Raw genomic sequence first — 22583 nt, 5'->3', positions numbered from 1 at the left:
CCTCCGATGCAGAGCCCTTGTCTGAGCCTTCCCCAGACTCCAGGACTGGCCCATGTTCCACCCCAGTCTTGTTATTGTCCGATTCTGCTGCCACCTCCACAGGCTGCTGGCGGACCACAACAGCTGGCTCAGCTGATCTGCAGGCCCCGATTAAGGGGCTGAGCAGCCATGAGGTGACCGGGGAAGGGAAGGGCTGCCTCCTGTGCTGGCCATGCTCACGCCCTTCACTAGGGCTTATTGGGGTAAGCCTTATATTAGGCCCACCCCCCAAAAAAATAAGCTAGGCTTTACTTTCAGGGTAGGTCATATTTTTGGAGAAAGATGGTATCCTGTTTCAAGTTAATACATTAAGGGGGAGGAGTGGATAGAGATCCTTAAAATGTACAAATTGCACAATATGGGTATTCAATAAATTTAATTCAATAAATTGAAATAAGTTTAATATTATATTTATTGATAAAAAAGTCCTAAGAGATAGACATAAAAATTAAGCTTCATTTATACAAGTACTTCAGAATCTATGAAATACCTGGGGATTATTATTCTTGGGAAAATATCCTGTCTAGTAGATAGGAGTTTTGCAATTTAAATTTCCCAGATGAGTGAGGATATTAACTTGTGGTTGAAGATATCTCTGTTTCTGAGAGCATTAATATTGCACCAAGGTAGTTGGTTCCATTTAAATATTTTAAACAGATTGATAAATTAACAGTGAAATATTCATGGAAGGAACAAGTAACCAGGATTTCTTAAAGTTAAGCTTTTATACAATTATGGTGATTTTAATTTTTATGATTTTAAAGGACTAACTTATTAATAGCAATCTGGTATTAAAATTATTTTGACTACTACCCATTGTTGGCTCAACTTACTATTTAGCATTTTTTAATCCCTGATTCAAAATATATTAGTAATTAAGCCTTTGATATTGATCAGAAGTAATTGGGCCTTACGGGACAGAAATTAATTTTTTATTTTCATTATCATTAGAAATTAAAAATTTGGAATATTTTGCTTAAAATACTTGGTCACACTTTTATTTTAGAAACTATGGTCACTTCTGACATTCTGTAGAAGGAATATAACACATAGAATAAAAGCTTTTGATGTATTCATTGCTTGGCTCTGATGCCATACAGACTTTGGAAATTCCAGAGGCATTGAATAAACCCACAATTTATTAACATCAAGATTTTTTAAAGAATATAAAAATAAGTGTTCAAGAAATTTGAAATGGAGAATTAGACTCTCCTCTATTGTCCAATCATGTCTTCAGGTTTAAAAAATGTTAGCACTGAATATGTTTCATATGATTTAAAAACTTGAGGTAAGCAAAATAACTGAGAAGAGGTGGGTTATTGTGCTAATGAACAAATATTGTAAAAATATTGATACCATTCATTTTATGATGGAGATGTAATAATTTTGAAAAACAATTTTCCTGCTATACATGATCTAGATATACCAATAATAATTACTTATTGTTTAAATATTATTATTGTGATGAAGAGTGACTCAGAAGGAAGTTAAGAATGAAAGTGGTTTAATGATCTTGTAAAATATATCCTCCAAATTAGGATTGTTTTCATCTACAAAGATTAGTTTGCATGCTCTGCTTGGTCTTTTCCAAAAAAGATAATTGTGTAGACATGGAAGGATGTTTATATATTAGAAAACAATTGGCTTAATGACATTTTTCAACACCTGACCTTTGAATTGGCTTTGTGTCAAAACAGAGATAAGTTTGAAGAATTCCATTCTGTGTTGCGTAGGTTTAGTTTATGGTTTAACAATTGAAAAATAATGTTTGGAATCAATAGTTCCAGTGTTTTATTGTCTGTTTTAAAGTTTTTAGTTTGTTTAGTTTGTTGTCTTTTTAAGCGTGTAACCCCATATTATTCATATGTACCGTATTTTTTGGTGTATTTTTAAACGCACATTAGCTTTAGAGGAGAAAAACAAGAAAAAAAAATCTGCCTCCCAGCAATGTGCCTCCTTGCAGCAAACAGCTTGGTCAATTTCAGCACAGCCTGATTTAGCACAAGCAGCTCCCGGAATACCGACAATCAGCTGTTCCAGGCTGTGGGGATTGCCACTGCCCATCGGAGCCATCAGCGCCCATTTCCGCTGCCACCTATCGCTGCTGCCACCTATCTCCGCCTCTGCACACTCCATTTTCTGCCTCCGTGCATCCCATTTATGCAGGCTCCATTTTCAGCCTCCGTGCATCCCATCTGATTGCCGCCTGGAACGGGCTGAAAATGGGATGCACAGAGGCTGAAACATGCAGAGGCAGAGATAGGTGGCAGCAGCGATGGCTCCGAAAGGCAGTGGCGATCCCTGCAGCCTGGAACAGCTGATCATTGGTATTCCGGGAACTGCTTGTGCTAAATCAGGCTGTGCTGAAGCTGACCAGGTTGTTTGCTGCAAAGAGGTAAATTGCTGGGAGGCAGAGGCCAAAGGGTGGGGGCCTTTGGCAACATTTGCTGTATAAGACACAGAGACAATTTCACCCACTTATTTGGGGGGGAGTGCGTCTTATACGCTGAAATATATGGTAATTATAATTATGTCAGTAATTATTTTTATTGTTACTATATAATTATAATTTCAAGAGATTTTAATATACACGGATAATGTTTGAAAGACTTTGACTCAGTAGCATCCAAGTTTTTTTCCAATTCATGCAGCTGCTTCATAAACTACTTTTAATTATTTTCATACGTAAGTCCATGAACAGTCATTGAAGTGAACAGATACGTAGAGAAGCTGAGGATAGTTTACCAAGCAGCTCTGCATTGCAAAACAACTCTTGAGAGATACAACTATAATATAATATGGAGAAGTATAAAGCTAGAATAATACAATTTTCTACAAGTGTTTATTTTGTTGTAAGTCTCACAAGGACACATGATAACATCAGTTCCAATCTTTTAGGAAAGCGATGTCCCATTCCACATATAGAAAATGGCCAAATAGTAAGTTCAGATGACCTCCGGCTTGGTGAAGAAATAACCCTTGGTTGTCATTATGGGTAAATTAGAGATTATTTGTTGAAGCAAATTGTAAAAATATCTTTGGAGACAATGGACAAAAAATAGTGGTAATAAAATCTGAATTATGAACTATATAATTATCGACAGTATATTCCTATAAATAATTATAACATATAGTTACTTTGAAAGGTATACATCTTTCAAAGTAACTTAAAACAGATTTGCAGAAATCTGCAGAAATGATTTAAAGGCATCATTTATATGTAACTCAGTAAAATTCTGCCATTACGTCAGTAGGTGTTTGTTAATCATCCTGGGTTTTGAGGTGACAGAATCAACTGGAAGAAACTCTGGTGCTGTCTTTATCTGCCTATTTTGTCAGCATTGCAAATTGCTATCATGCCTTACAAATGGATATTAAATTAGGTCCAACTTGTAGGAAGTTGAACTTAATTGGCCCTGTTTATCTTAACCTACATTTCTTGCTAGCTTGATGTAATAAATTATTTTCAAACCAAGAAAGGACCAGCTACAGACCACTGGCTCTATAAGGTGAAAGGAAAAGGGTCAAGATTTGAAGTTTGGGACTGAAATAGATCACATTTCTACTGTGCTAGTATCCTCAGAAGTTATATATGTGACTTCCTAAAGTCTTTTTAACATAACTTTGTACAACAAAGTAACTTTGCTGTATCTGTTTGGGAATGTGGAATGGAGAGAGGAGAGCAAGATTTAGACCAGCCAGAGTGATGTAGGTATAAAGCTTTGCTACAAGTTTGAAGATGAACACTTCTTATATACAGCATCTATCAAGTTCTCAGAATATGCTTCTAGAAATTCTTACTAGACAAATAAATACCAAAGTATTATAATGGTTGGAGTCCTACATTTTAGTACATCATAATATAATTTGTTTGGTTTGAGTCAGCATGTTCTGTGAACCCAATCTGTTGTGGCTTATTTTAGAAATTGCAACTAAAAAAATCAATAAGACTTTTCTTCCCTTTAGGTTCAGAATAATAGGTGGCGCTACTCGTCAATGTGTTTTGAAATCAGGCAGAGTTGACTGGAATAGAGAACTTCCAGTTTGCGAACGTAAGATGATATTTTATTTTAAGCTTATTAAGCTTCTTCTAGTGTTTTTACGTTTAGCTTAATAGCAAAAGTTCAGTCTGCTTAGCTTTTAGTTGAATATCCCAAAGGTGCTTTTTCAAAAGGCAACTGGACTTTCTTTGATTGTGCTTGAAGATGTCTCACTTCTCATCCAAGAAGCTGCTTCAGTTCTGAAACTTCGCCTCACCCAAGCTTTTTGAATGAGAAATGAGACATCTTCAAGCACAAACAAAGACAGTCCAGTTGTCTTTTGAAAAACCATCTTTCAGACAACCGTAACCTGGATATACTACATAGCCACTGTAGATGAGTTCAAGTTCAAAGGACCAGATGGATTGTCTCAAACATGCTATTTCAAAAGGTAACTGAATCTTTTTTCCCCTGAGCAAGAAGAACAAAACGTTTTGCTTCTCATCCAAGAAGCTTCATCAGTTTCATCAATTCTTGGATGAGAAGTGAAACATTTTGTTCTTCTTCCTCAGGGGAAAAATCAGTCCAGATTCCTTTTGAAAAATCATCTTTGAAAAAACAATGGTCTGGATGACTGACCACAGACATTTTACCAACTAGATTAAATTCAGGCTTCTGAAGGAGCTGGCAGGCATAATCTTGGAACCACTGAATATAGTCTTTCATAGCTCCTGAGCATAGGGGAATGACTAGAAGACTGGAGAAGAGCTAATGTGGTTCCGATCTACACAAAGAGGAAAAAAATGGATGCAGGAAGCCACCATATGCTGCCTTTTCCTAATTTTTAATATCTTTGGTTTAAGTATAGGAGAAAATATTGAAAAAAGTTATTGCAATGGAATCAGGAACTTTTGAAAATAACCAGTTTTAACCTTGGCATGATTCATGTCCACTAAAGAAACTATTGTTCCTGCTATTAGCATTGCATTCTGCCACAATATAAGCAACTGTAAGCATTTTAATGCTTTCCCAATATAATTTATGAATGAATCCTTTTTGAAATCACAACCTTGCATCGAATCCTGCCTCTTTAAATTAATTTTTAGATCAAGGCACATTAGCACAATGTAAACAGGCAAACTTTCAGTCTAGGATTCTTCTATTGTGAGCATCAGCTGCCATGCAATGTAGTCAGTCGTATCACTTTTCTCAATGAAGTATATACTTTTGCTGTATTCTGTCAAGAGATGGGTAACCTCCACGTTACTTCCATAGGAAGAATGTACTTTTTCTAGTTTAAACTTGCATATGGAAGAGATCCTAACGAGGAAGGCCACTTTGATAATAACGTTATGAAGAAATCCTAACCAGAATCTGGACAGGAAATATTTATTAGATAGGAATGTTGTCCCTGGAACTAGAAAAATGAGTATGGTATTCTGGTTGATAGTAGAAAGAATTCCAAAGATGTGCATTTATTTGATGAATTCAAGAAATTCAAGCAGCTAAATATTTATACCATGAGAAAATCCGAATGGTAACCTAGTTGAATTTGTTGAATTTTTTTTCTCCAGGTATTCCTTGTGCTCGTCCTCCTATAATTGCTAATGGAAGATATGATCCCAGTCCTTCAGATACATATGATGCTGGCTGGACAGTCATCTATCGGTGTGATGCTGATTACTCCCTTATTGGAAATTCTACTATTACATGTATAGTAGCAGAAAATGGTGTAGATGGAAAGTGGAATTTGCCTTCACCTGTATGCACAAGTAATGGAATTTTATGTCGTTTTCCTTACTTTCAGACTGTAAAATTGTTTCTTTTCTTTTTTTTCCCATTTGTTAAGTATTTTTTTGCTGGAATCCGTTAATCAGCCTCTTGACAATGCACACATATTTAAACCTGGAGGGCTTATTTCAACTTCCCCAGTGCCAACTGTCTTTGGACCTCCCTGTGGCCTACCATCCTGGCTTCCCTGCACTCTGCCACCTCCAGCTGAGCTTCACCATCATTTTCCCCCACTGCTGACAACTTGAACCTTTATGAGGGAGCTGCTGGCCATGCAAAGTCTTCTTTCCAAAGGGAGGAAAGTAAATTGGGAGGGAAGGAGTGGGGATGAGCAAAGTGACTTGTGTGCCTTCCTACTCCTAGGAGTGGCCACCAACAGTGGCTGTACTTGTGTCAGAGAAGCAACAATTACTTACCTCCCTGCCGGTTGCTTGCAAGCTGTCTATGACTCACAATTTCTTGCCAGCTCCCCTACTGATTATGCTTGTTGGTAGCCCGCAAAGAGTCATGAGGAAATCCTTGCTTAATGACTCACAATTCTCAACTAACAACAATGGGGACTGACAGAATTGCCATCACTAAAAAAATACAGTCACATGATGTTGTACCTTACAACTATATTGCTTAGAGGTAGAAAATTCCGGTCCCAATTATTGTTGATAACTGAGGTTTGCTTGTAAATGTAAAATGAACTATGGACCACCACATTTACTCACTGAGGATGAACCAGAGTTCTAGCGTATTACTAGACAATTTGTGTCCCGTGGGATCATCATTTCAGAGGTATTTCTCTACCTAAACAGAAAAATAGGACGAAGTATTTGTACACCTTTATAATGGAGACAGAGATATATAATGCCATAACTTATTGGAAAGAACATGAGATAAAAGTACAGTCCCTCAACCTGTGCAATCGATGACACACTGACTCTCAGAGACAGAAGAACTGTTTGTATCCACGTCAACTTTTCACGCCCAAATTGAAAGTTTCTTTCATACTGAGGATTTTCTGCAGACCAATGATTAGATTAGTCAATTCATTCAATCACCAGAAAGAGACTATTTTCTGTGTTCATTTTATTGTAAGAATGGCAAAGGCCCATGATAACATCAGTTCCAATCTTTTAGGAAAGAGATGTCCCGTTCCACTTATAAAAAATGGCAAAATACTATTTGCAAATGACTTCGGACTTGGCGAGAAAGTAACTCTTGCTTGTGATTATGGGTAAGTTAGAGATCATTTCTTGAGGATCTTTCCATGTGTGGCTTCTTCATTCTTGGTAGTGAAATCATATGTGTAACATTATTATATCTACTTGGAGATGTGGAGCAGGAAACATAGTTTATAGTGGCAGTCATGGGGTGGGATATGAAGCTTTGACATTGGTTTGAAGGTGAACATTTCTGGTATGTAGCACCTTATCAGGTTTTTAGAATATGTTTCTAGGGATTCTTAAAAGAAGACACGGACCAGTTCTATACTGACTGGGTTCCTACATTTCTGTATATCATAATACAATTTGTTTGGTTTGGACTCAGCCTGTTGAGTGAATGAGAGCCCTGGTGGATAAAGTGCAGTATTGCGGACAAACTCTGCTCAAAGCCTGGAGTTCAATCCTGGCTTTTTAATTTAATTCAATTAAAAGAATTTGGCACATTAGCTGGCTTTAAGTTTATTAAACAGAAGCCAAAGATGTTAATAAAAATAAGAAGATGCAAAATCAAATAGAATTTATGAATAAAACAAGTTCCAAGGTTGAGAAAAAGGTAGAATATTTGGGTGTAAATTTGACACTTATGAATTGTATGTTGTTTCAAAATCATTATGTTAAGACATGGAATTGAATTATAAAATATTTGCTAAGATGGCAAAAATTATAACCGTCATTGCTGGGAAGAAATTGCAACTGAACAATCCATGGTTTAATCTTAAATATTCTATATAGTTTTAATAATAAGGTCTTTTTCCCCTTTTAGGTTCAGAATAATAGGTGGGTCTACCCTTCAGTGTGTTTTGAAATCAGGCAAAGTTGACTGGAATAGAGAGCTTCCAGTTTGTGAACGTAAGATGATACTTTATTTTAAGCTTATTAGGTTTCTTTTGGTGCTTTTACATTTAACTTTCTAATAGCAAAAATTCAGTCTGCCTAGCATTTACTGTACTCTTTCCACCAGTATCTGACTGGTATACATATCCAATGTTCCTAAACGAAGTGAAAATTATAAAATAAAAATAAAAGCAGTAACATAAAGTGAAGAAATACTGCAAAGAATGTGAATCACGTTAAGTACGCAAACACTTCACTACAAGAGAAAACAACACTGCAATATTCCAATTCCCAAGACCTTCAGGAAGAGGTTCATGGTTGGAGCTATTCTCATCTCTCAGGTGGGGGAGAATGCTGTTCCACCCAAGGGTGGCTTCAGATGTCATTGGTCAGGCAGTTATTGGAGTAGACATTCCTGAAGATACCTCGGTCATCAGCTGTTTAATGATGACAACCAGCAGTTTGAATAAACATCACCAGTGCAGTTCTCAAGGAAGTGCTGTTATATAGACAAAAGGAGACACACCCATAACTATCTGCATTTTTGCATCTTTTGACTAAATTATACATTCTCAGTGATTTTCAAAGACAGTGTGTGCTCCAATAGTTCAACCAAGAGATTTTTAAGTCATTTATGAGTATCTGTGAGAAGTGCCAAGAGAGGTTAAAATTGACAAACAATATAACACTGTGGTAAGGAATAGAATAGAATAGAATTAGAATAGAATTAGAATAGAATAGAATAGAATAGAATAGAATAGAATAGAATAGAATAGAATAGAACAGAACAGAACAGAACAGAACAGAACAGAACAGAACAGAATTATGTGTGCAATATGCACTGACGTTTTGAAGATCTCTGGACCTGATATTGTGGAAGGAGGGCAAGTGTCTCTGGGTTGCATAGCTATCTCCTGAAAGCAGCCATCATTTTCAGCACTTGCTTCAAAATGGCTCCTTTGTTGAAGAATGTAATTGTTGAGATCATTTTTCTCAAATGAAGTAAGAACTTTTGTTGTATTCTGTCAAGAGATGGGGTAATTACTTCCAGAGTAAGAATGTAATTTTTCTAGTTTAGACTTCCATATGGAAGAGATCCTAATGAGGAAGACCACTTTGAGAAAAAGAACTTTATCAAGAAATCTCATGCAGGAGCTGGACAGCAGATATTTATTTGTTAGGAATATTGTCCCAGGCAGTAGAAAAGTGACTGGTGTTCTGGTTGATTGTAGAAAGTATTCCAAAGATGTGCATTTACCTGATGATTGAAGTAATTAATTCAAGCAGCTAAACATCTATACCACGAGGAAATTTTCGTCCAGATGCTTTGCAATTCTAGCCTAGTTAAATCATTGTTGATTTTTTTTCTCCAGGTATTCCTTGTGCTCGTCCTCCTATAATTGCCAATGGAAGATATGATCCTAGTCCTTCAGACACATATGATGTTGGCTGGACAGTAATCTATCGGTGTGATGCTGATTACTCCCTTATTGGACAATCTGCTATTACATGTATAGTTGCAGAAAATGGTGTAGATGGAAAGTGGAATTTGCCTTCACCTGAATGCAAAAGTAATGGAATTTTATGTTGTTTTCCTTACTTTCAGACTGTAAAATTGTTTCTTCTCTTTTTTTCCCATTTGTTAAGTATTTTTTTGCTGGAATCTGGTAATCTTGTCTTCTAAGTATTGGGATGCTGTGGATTACAAAGTGGGAATTATTCAGTGGTGAAATTCAAAAAAATTTTCCCCCAGTTCTGTGGCCGTGACCAAGTGGGTGTGGCTCGGTGATCATGTGGTCGGGTGAGCGTGGCTTTGTGGTCATGTAAGCAGGTGGGCATGGCTTAGTGGTCATGTGACTGGGTGGGATTGGCTTGGTGGTCATGTGACTGGGTGGGTGGGCGTGGCCAAGTTAACGTCACTTCTTTGCCCTTATGACCTACAAAAAGAAGATATACCAATTATTTCGTGCATTTAATACTTAAATAAGAATAAATGAAGTACATAAAACAATAAAAGAGGTACACAAATACTTACATAAACATGTTAGTAGCCTTTAACTTTAAGATGTTTCCACATCGTTTTTTCATTGGCACTCTCTTCACTTCCACTTTTCTTTATTTTGATTCTCAGATCATTGGCTGTGTGATGGTGTACTCTTAACCACTTTTTCACTGCAGGAATAGGGTCCCGTTTTGGAAGAGGTAGGCCAATAACACTGATAGTCATGAGGTTGGTTAAATTAGAAATGGTTAGGTGACTTTTGCTCTCTGAACATATGATGTTCATTTTTGAAAAAACCCTTTCTGCTTCTGCAGAACTTAAAGCAATTGTTCTGACAATATCTTTATCTTTTTTAATACTGTCAGGAATTGCATAGTTCTTATAATCTTTTAACACATTCTCCACAAAATCTCTGTAGTTGTAGATGTTAATGTTGTAATTGAAAATGTCATCAAATGTGCACAGTTGTTCCTCAGCTGCTATCCATGGAACTACTACTTCTGCAATATCCCAGTACTCTGGCACCAAAAAAAAAATAGAAATTGTAGTTTATTCATGGTGTCTTGCAATTGGCTACCTGTTTTTAAATGTTCACAGTCCATTAATCTTTTCTGCAAATTTGTTATGATGCTTTCTAAAAGTCTTTCCCAATGAAGTTCAACAAATTGATGATTTTGTACAAATTTTATATTTTTGAAGGTTTCTGAAGTAATTAGTCTGTCAACTTTTCTTTCGTATGGACCCTTTCCCTTTGTAAGCAGTTCAAATGCTTTCATTGATCTTCTCACCAGTTTTTCAGTCTTTATAATGTCCATATTAGTTGCTTGCAGTGCAGTTGAAAGAAGTGAAATTTCATCCAGAATATCGATCATCAGTGCCAAATCATTTTAAATATATATATTTTCCAGACGGGCAGCCATACCTGAGTATTTTGCATTCACATGAAAATACTGATCTGGCATTGGATAAGCACGGCACACAGCTATGGTTGCCCTTAAACTACAGGTAGCCCATCTTGGTCCAATCTTTATGATGTCAATTTCAAGTTCTTCGGATAGTTTGTCAAGTTCAATTAGGTTCTTATTCAATTGGTGAAAAATAGAGCATATCTTATCAATAAATATTTTAAAATGATTTACTTGCTTTACTTCCTTTAAGTTGGAGGCGATGGTTCAAACAGTGCCATATGATGATGTTTGGAAACTCTTTTGCCATTCTAGTGCTCACTCCAGATTTTCTCCCAAGCATAATGCTGGCACCATCAGAGCAAAACACTATTAGTTCTGGGTAAACCCAACCTTATGTAAATGTTCCAGAACTGAAGAACATATTGTCTTTGCATCTTGTTTCTTCAATTCAACAAGCGTGACAAAAATTGTTGGCGGGTTCTCTGAATCCTCAACTTTTACAAAAATTATCACAACTGGTTTGCAGGATACCATTGAGACTTCACCAATGATCAAGCATATTTTCAGATTCTGTTCGATAATGCTGGCAAACATTTCGGTTTTAATTTTGTTTGCAATACACTCAAATTATTTTCACAACTGTTGGCCTTGAATGCAATCCTATTCCCAGATCTACTCCATTTTCAATTTTCAATTTTATCAATTCTTCTATGCTTGAAATTGGTCTACATTCTTTTGCCAGCCTGTAAACAGTTTTGAACATTTTACAAGTGGTGCCTAAATGTTTTTCAGACATCTTGTCAATTGCTTTTGTTATGGCATCCTGCTCCCCTTGTTTTACGTTGTCTCTACAAATGGTGTGAGCTTTTGATGTAAAATGTTCTCTCATTTTCTTCCTTAGAGATGCCTGCCACATGTCTTTATTTTTCCCAGATGCCTCAATCTTCAAATGCTTCCATTCTTTGGACACATGAACACTGCTCTCTATTGCGAATTCATGTTTCGCACAGTACTTGCAACCTAGTTTCTTGTTTGAAACTTCCAGTCCTTCATACTTCTCTTGGAAGTTTCTCAGGTATTGCAAAGTCCAGCAGTCAGGAAGATTTATTTCAATTTCAGACTTCGGTGACTCAATACTTGACTTGCTGCTTTCTCCATGTTCAAGTGGTGGAAGTTGTGGTGCTTGTGGTGCTCAGGATGGTTTTGGATCTTCCAAGGTCAATTCTGATGGTTGTTCTGCCAGTTTTGGTTTCTTGGTGAAGAAACTGCCCAAACTGCTTTTTCATCCTTCCTGTTAAAGGCTACTACTGAAAAAGAAAAAGGACAAGTGTTAACGGAAGGGATCTCTATTTTCACCCAACAATATACAGTCTTTTCAGGATGTGACTAGGTTCAACAAGCAGGAACCTCACAGTCACAGAGAACTCAAAAACCAACTATCACACTTTACACAAAAATAACACAAAAGCTACACAACTGACTCATACACAATGCAAAAGCAGCTGGACTTCACACAAAATGGTCCCTGCAACAAGCAGGAACTATCACCCTTTATAAACAAAATGTCACATGCAGCTTTCTGAGAGCTGGGCCGTGTGGTGAAGGAAACTTATATAGGGCGGGGGTGGGTGGGCAGCCGGAAGTGTCAAGCGGCCGGAAGCAGCAAGTGAGCCAGAAGTAAAATCTGATGATTGCACAGCACAGCTGATGGCGGAACCTTTTTTTTACTTTTTGTTAACATTTTTTACTACCTATTTACCCGAACCAGTAGTAAAAAAATGCTTAAAAAAGAAAAAAATAGTTCCGACGATCGCGCGGCACAGCTGATTGTCACACAGCTGATTGTCGGAACTATTTTTTTACTTTTTTAAAGCCTTTTTTACTACTGGTTCAGGTGAACCAGTAGCATTTTTACTACCAGATTGGGTGAACCTGCCCAAACTGGTAGCATTTCACCCCTGGAAATTATCCATCTGAAACTAATTCTCACAGGGGAGTATTGAAAGAAATGCAAACATACTTCGAATAATTTATTCTATTACTTGTATCTGATTTGGTAACTACTCCCTTGAGCTCGATTAGACTTATTATATTATTTATTAGGGGGATAATAAAAATAATTTAATTTTGTTTCCCTCTAATACAACAAGGTAAAATGTTGGGCAATTTCTTATAATCTAACGAGATGATTCCCCATGCCAAGAGTACCATGTGCCTTAATCATAGAAAACAAATCTTACTTCAAACACAAGTCATTTAAAAATAATCAGGTTTCATATTAATTACTTTAAAATCACTTGTTGACAACTGACCTCAATGATTTTTGGTTGCTTGTGTGTCTTGTAAAAAAATTTTTAATGACTATATCTACAGGTCTACGTTTGTGAACTGAGTTATATTTAGTGTTGGGTAGAAATCTAGAAATAGTGTTATTAAAGAATGTAGCATAATTGATTAATATTTTTTCACACATAGCTTTCAGAATATTTTTCAAGAGTGAGGCAGAAAAAATAGGGTATTTATTTCAGTTTTTCATAATCATGATTTTGTAAATTAGGTACAGTACATTCTCTTACAGATTTTATAGTGCTTCTTTGATATCCCAAATATTTATTTTATAAGTTCTCAACTGATGAAGGCCAACATCTTTCATAATTGCTGTACTTTTATTTATTCACTAGAAATATATTCTATTCCTGGACCTCACATATAATACACTCTCCTATTTTTCCTTTAACAGTAACAAACAGATTGTTGTGAAAGTGAGTTTCTGGCTCATAGTCATAGAGTGAGCTTCTGTAACTTAGGGTGAACTCTTGATCCTAACCTAAAACACTATACCACACTGGTTGTCAGTATTACATTTTTATAATAAAGGTGTCCCTGTGGATTTTACTCCACTAGTTGTGACCAACTTTAAGGAGCAGTTCTCATCTCTGTTTCTTAAGCCAAAGAGCCAGAATTCTTTGGAGACATTTCCACAGTCATGTAGCCAGCATGAAATCACACCACAGCACAAGGTATATGGCGAAACATGGAAAGCTGCTACCTTCTCATATGCTTATGTGCAGTCTTAGTCCGTTAAAGGTCTGCAGTTCGAAACCCGAGTACTGCGAGGTATAGTGACTTCTTGTCACTAATCTCAGCTTCTGCCAACCGAGCAGTCTGAGAGCATGGAAATGCAAGTAGATGAACAGGTATTGGTACCACACTTTTATAATAAAAGCTATATATTTGGCTCAGTTATTTGAAGCTGCAGGTAATTAGCTTGGTGACAATTTAATCTTGTTCCATGCAAATCCTGCAAGATGCAAGATGCAGCCATAGTAGGTAGCTACTCTTTTTGGCCAAAGCTAAGCAAATAATGGTTTCCAAGCTTAAGATTCCTAATTGTGGCAGCAAGCCATAATTACATCACATGGTGATGTCACAACATACATACAGGACACCATTATGTACTTATTTCCCACTCTGCGACAAAAATATATAACTCACAGCATTTGTGTAATAGTAACATCATGCATAGTTTTTCATTTGCCCCTCATTAAGGCAGTTGGGTATTTGATGCAAACTAAATGCTGATTTCTTTTCCAGATGTCAAGTGCCGTAGACCAATCATCCCAAATGGAAAAGTGGCAAGTGTGTTTCAAGCTACATATACGTATCAGAATAAATTACTTATTGAATGCGATCCTGGCTACACTTTCGTAGAGTCTTCTTTAATTGAATGTGATGCTGATAGTCAGTGGAAACCGTCTGGTCCATGGTGTGATAAGAGTAAGTAATTTTTCTTAAATCTTTGTTGAACATCAGAGTTGAACATTTGAAAGTTGCACATCCTGCGTCTGGACAAGCTATATAAACATTTTTCCCTCTCTTTTTGGCTGGTGTAGTCATGATCCCAGTCACAGACCCGACATCTGCTCTTCCCCCTAACACTCCAGAAGAAGATAAGAGTGAAGGTGAGTCATCACATGATTGGACTGCTAATTTGCATTAGTGTAGAATGGCACTAGATTGGCTAGAAAATTTACAGTCATGTTACAAAGAAAGTACACCTGCTTTGAGTTCTATGGCTTTACATATCAGGACATAGTAAAAATCATCTGATCCTTAGCAGATCTTAAAATCAACCTCAGATGAACAACAACACATGATATATTACACCATGTCATCATTTGTTCCAAAGGTCCTTTTCAAAAGGCAACTGGACTATCTTGGTTTTTTTCTTGAAAACATTCTGCTTCTCATCCAAGAAGCTTCTTCAGTTCCAAAACCAAAAAAGAAAATGAAGAAAAACAAGAAAGTCCTTTGGAAAAGCACCTTTGGAACAACCATGATCTGGATGATTGAGAATCTCCATAGACATGTCATCAATTATTTTACAGGAACAAAGCCAAAACGGAGAAGCCATGTGTGATGGCATATGATTCAATAACTTGGAGATCCACTTTTAGCAGTAATAACATGCAGTAATTGTTTTCTATGTGACTTTATCAGTCTCTCACATCATTGTGAAGGAATTTTGGCCCACTCTTCTTTACAATATTGCTTCAGTTCATTGAGTTTTGTGGACTTTTGTTTATGCACAATTCTTTTGAGGCCCTGCCCTAGCATTTCAAATAGGTTGAGGTTTGGACTGACTGGCTCATTGCAAAACTTGATTCTTTTCTTTTTCGACCATTCTGTTATAAATTTGCTGATGTGCTTGGGATCAGCAACAATTGCTTTTCTAAGATCATTGCTAATGCCTTTACTCTTTGGCATTGTGTTAACACACATCTCAATCCTAGAGACACAGCAAACTTGTGATTAATCTTCCTCACTGTAGAATGATGAACTTTAAAGTGTTTGGAAATGGCCTTATAACCCTTCCTAGATTGATGGGCAGCAACAATTACTTCTCTAAGATCATTGCTGATGTTTTTACTCTTTGGCATTCTATTAAAAATACCTCAATGCTGGAGACTAGCAAACTCCTAAAGCTTCAGCTTTTATAGAGGTAGTCACACTTGCTGATGATCAATTGATCAAGGGCGCATGATTAGTAGCACCTGGTTACTACTTAGCCTCTTCTCTACATATCGAAGCAGTAAGGGTATACTTTGTATATAAGATCCTGCTTCTTAAGCCCAAATTTTAAGAATGTTTCTCAAGTACAAGAAGAGTGGAAATTGGAGAAAGGCTAATATAAATCTTTCATTTGGCAATGAAAGAAAAATAAATTTTATGTACATCCAAGATTCAGGCTCTCGCTAATTTGGGCATATGACATTCATGATCTTATGTGGAATAAAAGACATTTCATTTGTTTGTTTGTTTCTGATTTCAATCTATATGGCTCCCCCAATTCAAAATGTCCAGTGTTTATTTAGAGATGTGCCCTCTGTTGTTCTTTCAAGTGATCAAATATTATTTCCTTTTTTTAAAATAGACAAGTCCCTTGAAGATCGGTTGGATATAATTGAAAAAAAACTGGATCGAATTCTGCATATCCTGCAACTAACCGGACAGAGAAAAACAATTTGTTAATGATCATTGCCATGAAACCTTATTTCTTTGATATTCCCACAAAATATATGCTTTCTCATTCTCAAAATATAAGGTGAGATATGAAATCCAGGAGTGGTAATGAAGTTAGAGAAATGATCACATTTTTTAAAAAAATTGCTAATATGGAAAACATAATAAATTTAGTGCATATACCAGATCACTGACTCTAATATTGATGCCAGATTCACAAATGATCCATCGTGTTATCAATGTTACTAAAGAAAACTAGTGACAGCTATCAAACTCCTTTGACCAGGACTTGACAGTAAATCAGTAATCTTTATTGCTGCTTGACCTTGCTTGTCACCTGGCTGGTCTTGACAGGAGACTCAGAAGCAATGCCCAAGATCTTTAATGAAAGCTACAAGGAAACCATGCAGAATAACTGATTGCCCACTGCTAGTGAGAATGCACAAATTACCTTTAATGCCCACTATAGTCTAAACATCCTTTTTCTTTTTGCCCTTCCATGAATATATAATCTTTATTCAGCATTTGGTAACTTTGAGATCAGGTAGTTATTACATCTTTACAAAATTGTCATCTCTGTCTTAAGAATAATTTATTATATCTGTTAAAAACCCAAGGCTGCGAAAAGCCATGGATAGGGAGATAGGTAGCTTGAAATGTATCAAAATGTCCAACTATCTAATTGTCATGGCAGAGTTGAAATAAGGAAGGAAGAAGGAAATTATGATTGTTGAGGTGTGCAGTTCTCAGGAAATGGGAAAGAAGCTAACAAAGTGTTTCCCTGATGGTCAATATAGCATCAGCCTGTTTGTTGTGCAAAGTTAAAAGGTGGAAAATTGGGCCCACATGACCTGATGCTGTGTAAGATTTTGAAAGTGTCCCAAATTCTTTTAGTCTGTCTGTACTTCCAAACAGTAACATTCAGAATATTTAATTTATTAATTTAATTTATTTGTATCTCATCTTTATTACTATTTTAGAAATAACTCAAAACAGCAACCATATCCAACAGACTTTCCTCCTATTTTCTTCACAACTGAAACCCTATGAGGTGAATTGTGCCAAAAGAGAGTGACAGGTCCAAAGTCATCCAGCTTTAGTGGCTTATGATAGCCTTTGAGAAAACTGTGATGATACCGAGTTGAAAGCTTTTGTAATGACCAAAGGTTCCTTCTTAAAAATATCATAATGAGTTTCAGGAAATAGCAACTGTCCAGAAAACAAATACAGCCAGTGTCAGAAAAGTGAAAGCTCAAAAAAGGGAAGGTTAGCAAAGGATGCTAGGAATAATAATAACGATATGCTCCTTTAGATAACTTGTGGGCGAGAAGGAAAAGAAAAAGAATTCCTGCATGAACTGCTTAGTTACAAGGCAAAATCCTAATTGGAAACAAAAGGCAGTGGTTTGCCCTGTCACTGCTATCTACATACTGGATCCAAACTTTGGATTGTACTATGGGAGTGCTATAGATTCCAGACGTTTATTACAGTCTCAGTTATGCATCTCGAAATCAATGATTCAGTAGGTGTTCCTTTGATTTGTTGATACATTTGTCTATTAAACTGAAAGTTTAACAATTTTATCAAAGGTTGATAAGATCCATGATTCTTGGTGTATTTGGTTAGGTCAGGTGTGTTGTGTATTGTGTCGGGTGTACACGCAGTACGCCTGACATAACCAAATACACCAAGATTGAAATATCCAGAATCATTGATCTTATCAATTTTTTCCTGACTGCATAGTTTCAATTTACTCTAAGAGAAGCTGTATAAGAACACCAACACAGATAAACAAGCTATGAGTAAATAGTAACCTAATCAAGAAACTACCAAGACCAAAGTCAGAGGACACCAAGATCCCTACATATGACTCTGCTTTTTTTTAAAGTTTTTTATTTTTTAAACAAACAAACATTTAATACATCAGTTTTCTCTTCCCTGTGACATCTCAGTGTTACCTTCCAAAGTTCTTTCTTTTTCTGTATAGTTGTCATTACTTCTATCTTGATCCTTATCCAGTCCACAATATCAATTCATCACTTACATAATATTCAACACATCCACATATTTTTACATATTTATATAATTAATCATTTATATCTCTTCTCCAACCAATAATAAAAATCATTTCATATTTTAAAATATTCTGAGTCTTCTCTATCTTTAATCACACGTGACTCTGTTTTATACATTATTTTACTCATTGTGATTCTCTTCTCCTAATACTAATAACAATGTAACACCCTTTCCAAAAGAAGTCAGATTAAGGTAGACGATAGTTTATTTATTTTTAGCAACACTGGAAGATGCCTAAAAGAATAGAGTAGGTTGCATAGTATTCTGAGCAAGGGACATTATTTCTGGGCAATGGATAATATTTCTAATTTCCTCTGCTTCTTCTTCTTGTTGTTTAAAAAAATACTTGCTCTAATTATGTGTCTGCCAGTAGTCATGTTAAATACAATAACAATAATTTAGGAAGGCAAATTACACCACAAGTCCATTTCTATCTAGAGTCTATCAGTTGTAGGCATTCCTGCCTGTTGTTCCGATACATTCCATATTCAAAAACAACCTTTAAGTTGATGTCCATACATTTGAAAGACACCAGATTTGAGAAAAAGCACCATATTTATTACTCATACTAAATGGGTGAGTGCAATCTTGGATGACTGCCATCATTACCACCATGACCCTGAGCTACAAATATTCTCAGTAGAGTCACAGGTTGTAATTAAATACATGTCATTATTAAATAAATAATTTAACTAAAATGATTCCTTTATTCTAATGAAGTAGAGATGAAACCTTCATTCATGTCAAGTCAAAACATGAATTATTCTGCCAATATGCTGTCAGGTTTTTTACTCTTTCTCTAATGTTAAAGTATATCCATTTGAATCAAGTGTTCAGTGAGTAAATTATTGGGGGAATAGGGGCATATGCAGAGAGAGATGCAATCAGCTGCTGGAAAAAAGCATCTGGAGCAGCTTCTGCTGAGAATCTTCACATGCCTCAAGTAGATCTCCAAACATACTGTCAGAACTGGAAATCTTGCACATATGCTTCTGCAAGGTTAGTCAGCTGACCGTTCATTTATTTATTAAAGTTATATGCCATCTATCTTAGTCTAAAAACAACTTTGGTCAGCTAACTGCTTCCAGTTAGCTGCTTCTACTACATACAGAGATTTCATTCATCTCCTTACTCAGAAGACTGAGAGAAAGAAAGATTGATCATAATTCCTTCATCCCAGTATTATTTTGACTACTGAAACACAACTATGATTAACAAAATTTCTTTCAACAGGTTCCAGGAGCTGTTTAATAAACCTACGCTAATTTAAATTTAGTATAAACTTACATTTTAAAGCTGATAGAATCTCAAAATCTCTTTGCCCAACCCTTGAGCTCATAAAAACTATGATTCAGGACAATGAATTACGTGCAGAAATTAATCTATTACATCTGCCAAGGAATTTGAAAAAAATGATTCATTCAACAATTCCAATTTGATTTGCAGTAACTCCCTAAAATCTCAAAAATAAAAATATCTCACATTGCATTGTATTGAAAAAGTCAAGGACTCTCTTTTGCACTCTATACAATGCTGCATTCACAAAAGGAAATACCGGTAGTAATGTATGTACATATGTGGTGATTCACAAGAAGCAATGAAAAATATTGAAATGGCAAAGAGTTTTAATTTTAATCAAAAACATTCTCTATAGTTCTATCCTTATTAAAAACAGACATGCAGGACCAAAAAAACCCACATTCTGTTGCCCCAATGCAATTGAAAAATACCCGAAATCAGATCTGAGAATATACAAAAGCCTGTAATGGAATAAAATTATTTAAAATATTAAATCTATTCCCCAAGTAAATGAAGGAGGAAAGCCAATAGATAATGACTGGTTTGAACATAGCTCTTAAATTTGTGGTTTCTTTGTAAAGTATGTTTCTATAGCACTAAAAAGGGTTGTCCAATTGACTGGAAAGGTAATAATGTTTTTATTCCCTCAGATGCATTTTTATTGTACTTTAATATTTAAGTTTTAGAAATTCCCAATCCTGAATATCTTTTGATCTAGGGATCCTGTCTATAATACTTCTCTAAGATTGTTGAAATAAGGTATCCAGAAATTCTGTGTGCATATTTAGCTGTGACCCAGCTTCTTTTCGAGTTGTAAATTCAACCTATTCTTTACTTTATGTGATTTTAAAAAAAATTGAAGAACTTGAGATATTAATATCGTTCAGATAGTTAGAGAAACAACATAGTTAGGTAATTTCAACTGCTGTGAGTGAAGAATACAGTCTTTCTTCCAAAATCCTGAATATATGCATGTATTAAAATCATATTTGATCATAAATGTAAGTGAAGAAATTTCAGATGCCATTTCTTCCAGAAACCAAAAAGACAAAAGCAGAAGAATGGATTTTAAATCTGTGATATGATGTCCAGAAATCTGAGATGAAAAAGTCCCAGGAATTATCTTGATTAAAATTCAGAGGTGGGTTTCAGCAGATTCTGACCAGTTCTGGAGAACCGGTAGCAGATATTTTGAATAGTTCGGAGAACCGGTAGTAAAAATTCTGACTAGCTCCACCCGCATCTATTCTCTGCCTCCCAAATCCCAGCTGATCGGGAGGAAATGGGGATTTTGCAGTGACCTTCCCCTGGATTGGGGAGGGAATGGAGATTTTACAGTATCCTTCCCCTGCCATGCCCACCAAGCCACGCCCACCAAGCTGTGCCACGCCCACAGAACCGGTAGTAAAAAAATTTGAAACCCACCACTGGTAAAGTTATATATTCAATTTGGGTATAACTCCAGAAAAAATGGCTCTTAAAGTTTTTTTTTCATTTGCAGCCACAAATATAACCTGGAAAATGTTTCTCATAATGTGAACAGCTTTGCTCTGGTAAACAACAACATTGTGGAGCGGAAGACTACAACCCCAAGCAATTAGAATATAAAAAAAGAGTTGATAATGCTAAAGTCCTCTTTCAGAAAAGCAGGAAGTGTACTATGACCTGAACAGCTAGGCAGTTGGTTTAGATATTAGAGACATATGTCTCTAATATGCCTTTCCATAGAATTGTAAATGTTTTAAAGGGTCACAGCCCACACAATACATGATCATTGTTCCAAGGATTGGATAGAGTATACAGTATAGCAAAGCCTTATTGAACAAATAATAATTGGATTTATACTCAGATTATTGATCTGACCACTATGCTGAAAGATGTGGGATTGTTTTATCACACAAGCATGCTTCACAACATATCCTACCTCAAACATAAAGTATATCTGAAGTGGAACACTGATTTATTGCAAAGAATTCATGTAACACAGAGAATTCACTCACCTATCTATTCCACTTATTGTGCCATTTTGGTTACCCTGCAACCTAGCTTGTGGGGTAGCAAGCAGCCCCAGAACTGTGTGGTTCTGCGACTGTTTGCCATACCACAGCTTAGAGATCTCTTGGCATGCTATGCTCTGGGGCTGCAAAAAGCCCCTGAGCTACAGTACAGAACAAAGCTGCAGTCACCTCACCCCTTCCCCAGGTCTTAGGAGTGGTTGACTAAGTTATTGGAAATATTCCTATATATTTTAGTTAAATGGTAATAACTCAGTTTCTTCAAAAGAAAAATATGTACACAAACAATTTTGGTCCAGTGAATGAAAAGTTTTCCTACACACCTGATTCCTCCTTCTGATTTGGCTAGATTTATCCTTGCAGAATGTGGTACTTGATTGTCTTGTTGATAATTACAGATTAGGATCCCATTTACTTAAATTTCTTTATTGGAGGAGACTAAAATAAGAGATCAAATCTTGGGAAGCAGAAAGATGGAGGCCTCCTCTGAAGCTTACTCCATAACCAGTGGTCTTTATCCAGGGGTGATTTTGCACACTCACTTATTACACCTTCATTGCAAATCTGGATTATATACCGTAAATAGAGTTTTTGCCTAACCATAATGCCAATAAAGGATGGCCTATACTGTACAGTACAGTTATAGACTGTACTGAGAACAATAAGTACATTGTGCTGAGCCAGGATTTGTTTTAATTATAGTTTGTTTGACACCATTATAATTTGTTTGGATATAGCTACACTATAAAGCAGTGATGGCGAGCCTTTGAGGCACAGAGTGTCCAAATCGGAAGATGCACGCGGCCAGAGCACCAGAAACCTGACGACCAGCTGGCCGGCTCACATGCACACGTTGGAAGGCTGACAACCAACTGGCTGAGCTGGAGCGATGGTGCACGTGC

The 22583-nt window shown here is 36.3% G+C and overlaps 1 protein-coding gene across 1 annotated transcript in view; it reads left to right on the top strand.

The window, feature by feature from the left end:
* The window catches only part of LOC117663851 (complement receptor type 1-like), a 99802-nt gene that overhangs the window by 7094 nt on the left and 70125 nt on the right, over positions 1–22583 (top strand). The window contains exons 3-11 of the mRNA XM_087890669.1: positions 2938–3034; positions 4006–4091; positions 5594–5791; positions 6939–7035; positions 7788–7873; positions 9232–9429; positions 14363–14545; positions 14662–14730; positions 16203–16298. Of these exons, the coding sequence (XP_087746795.1) occupies positions 2938–3034; positions 4006–4091; positions 5594–5791; positions 6939–7035; positions 7788–7873; positions 9232–9429; positions 14363–14545; positions 14662–14730; positions 16203–16298 (1110 nt within the window). The remainder of the gene's footprint in view (positions 1–2937; positions 3035–4005; positions 4092–5593; positions 5792–6938; positions 7036–7787; positions 7874–9231; positions 9430–14362; positions 14546–14661; positions 14731–16202; positions 16299–22583) is intronic.

The sequence above is a fragment of the Pantherophis guttatus genome, chromosome 3, assembly GCF_059756535.1.
Source record: "Pantherophis guttatus breed Tessera chromosome 3, ASM5975653v1, whole genome shotgun sequence".
Classification (NCBI taxonomy): domain Eukaryota; kingdom Metazoa; phylum Chordata; class Lepidosauria; order Squamata; family Colubridae; genus Pantherophis; species Pantherophis guttatus.
The sequence above is the reverse complement of the archived record's forward strand: the minus strand, read 5'-3'. Positions and strand labels throughout refer to the sequence as shown.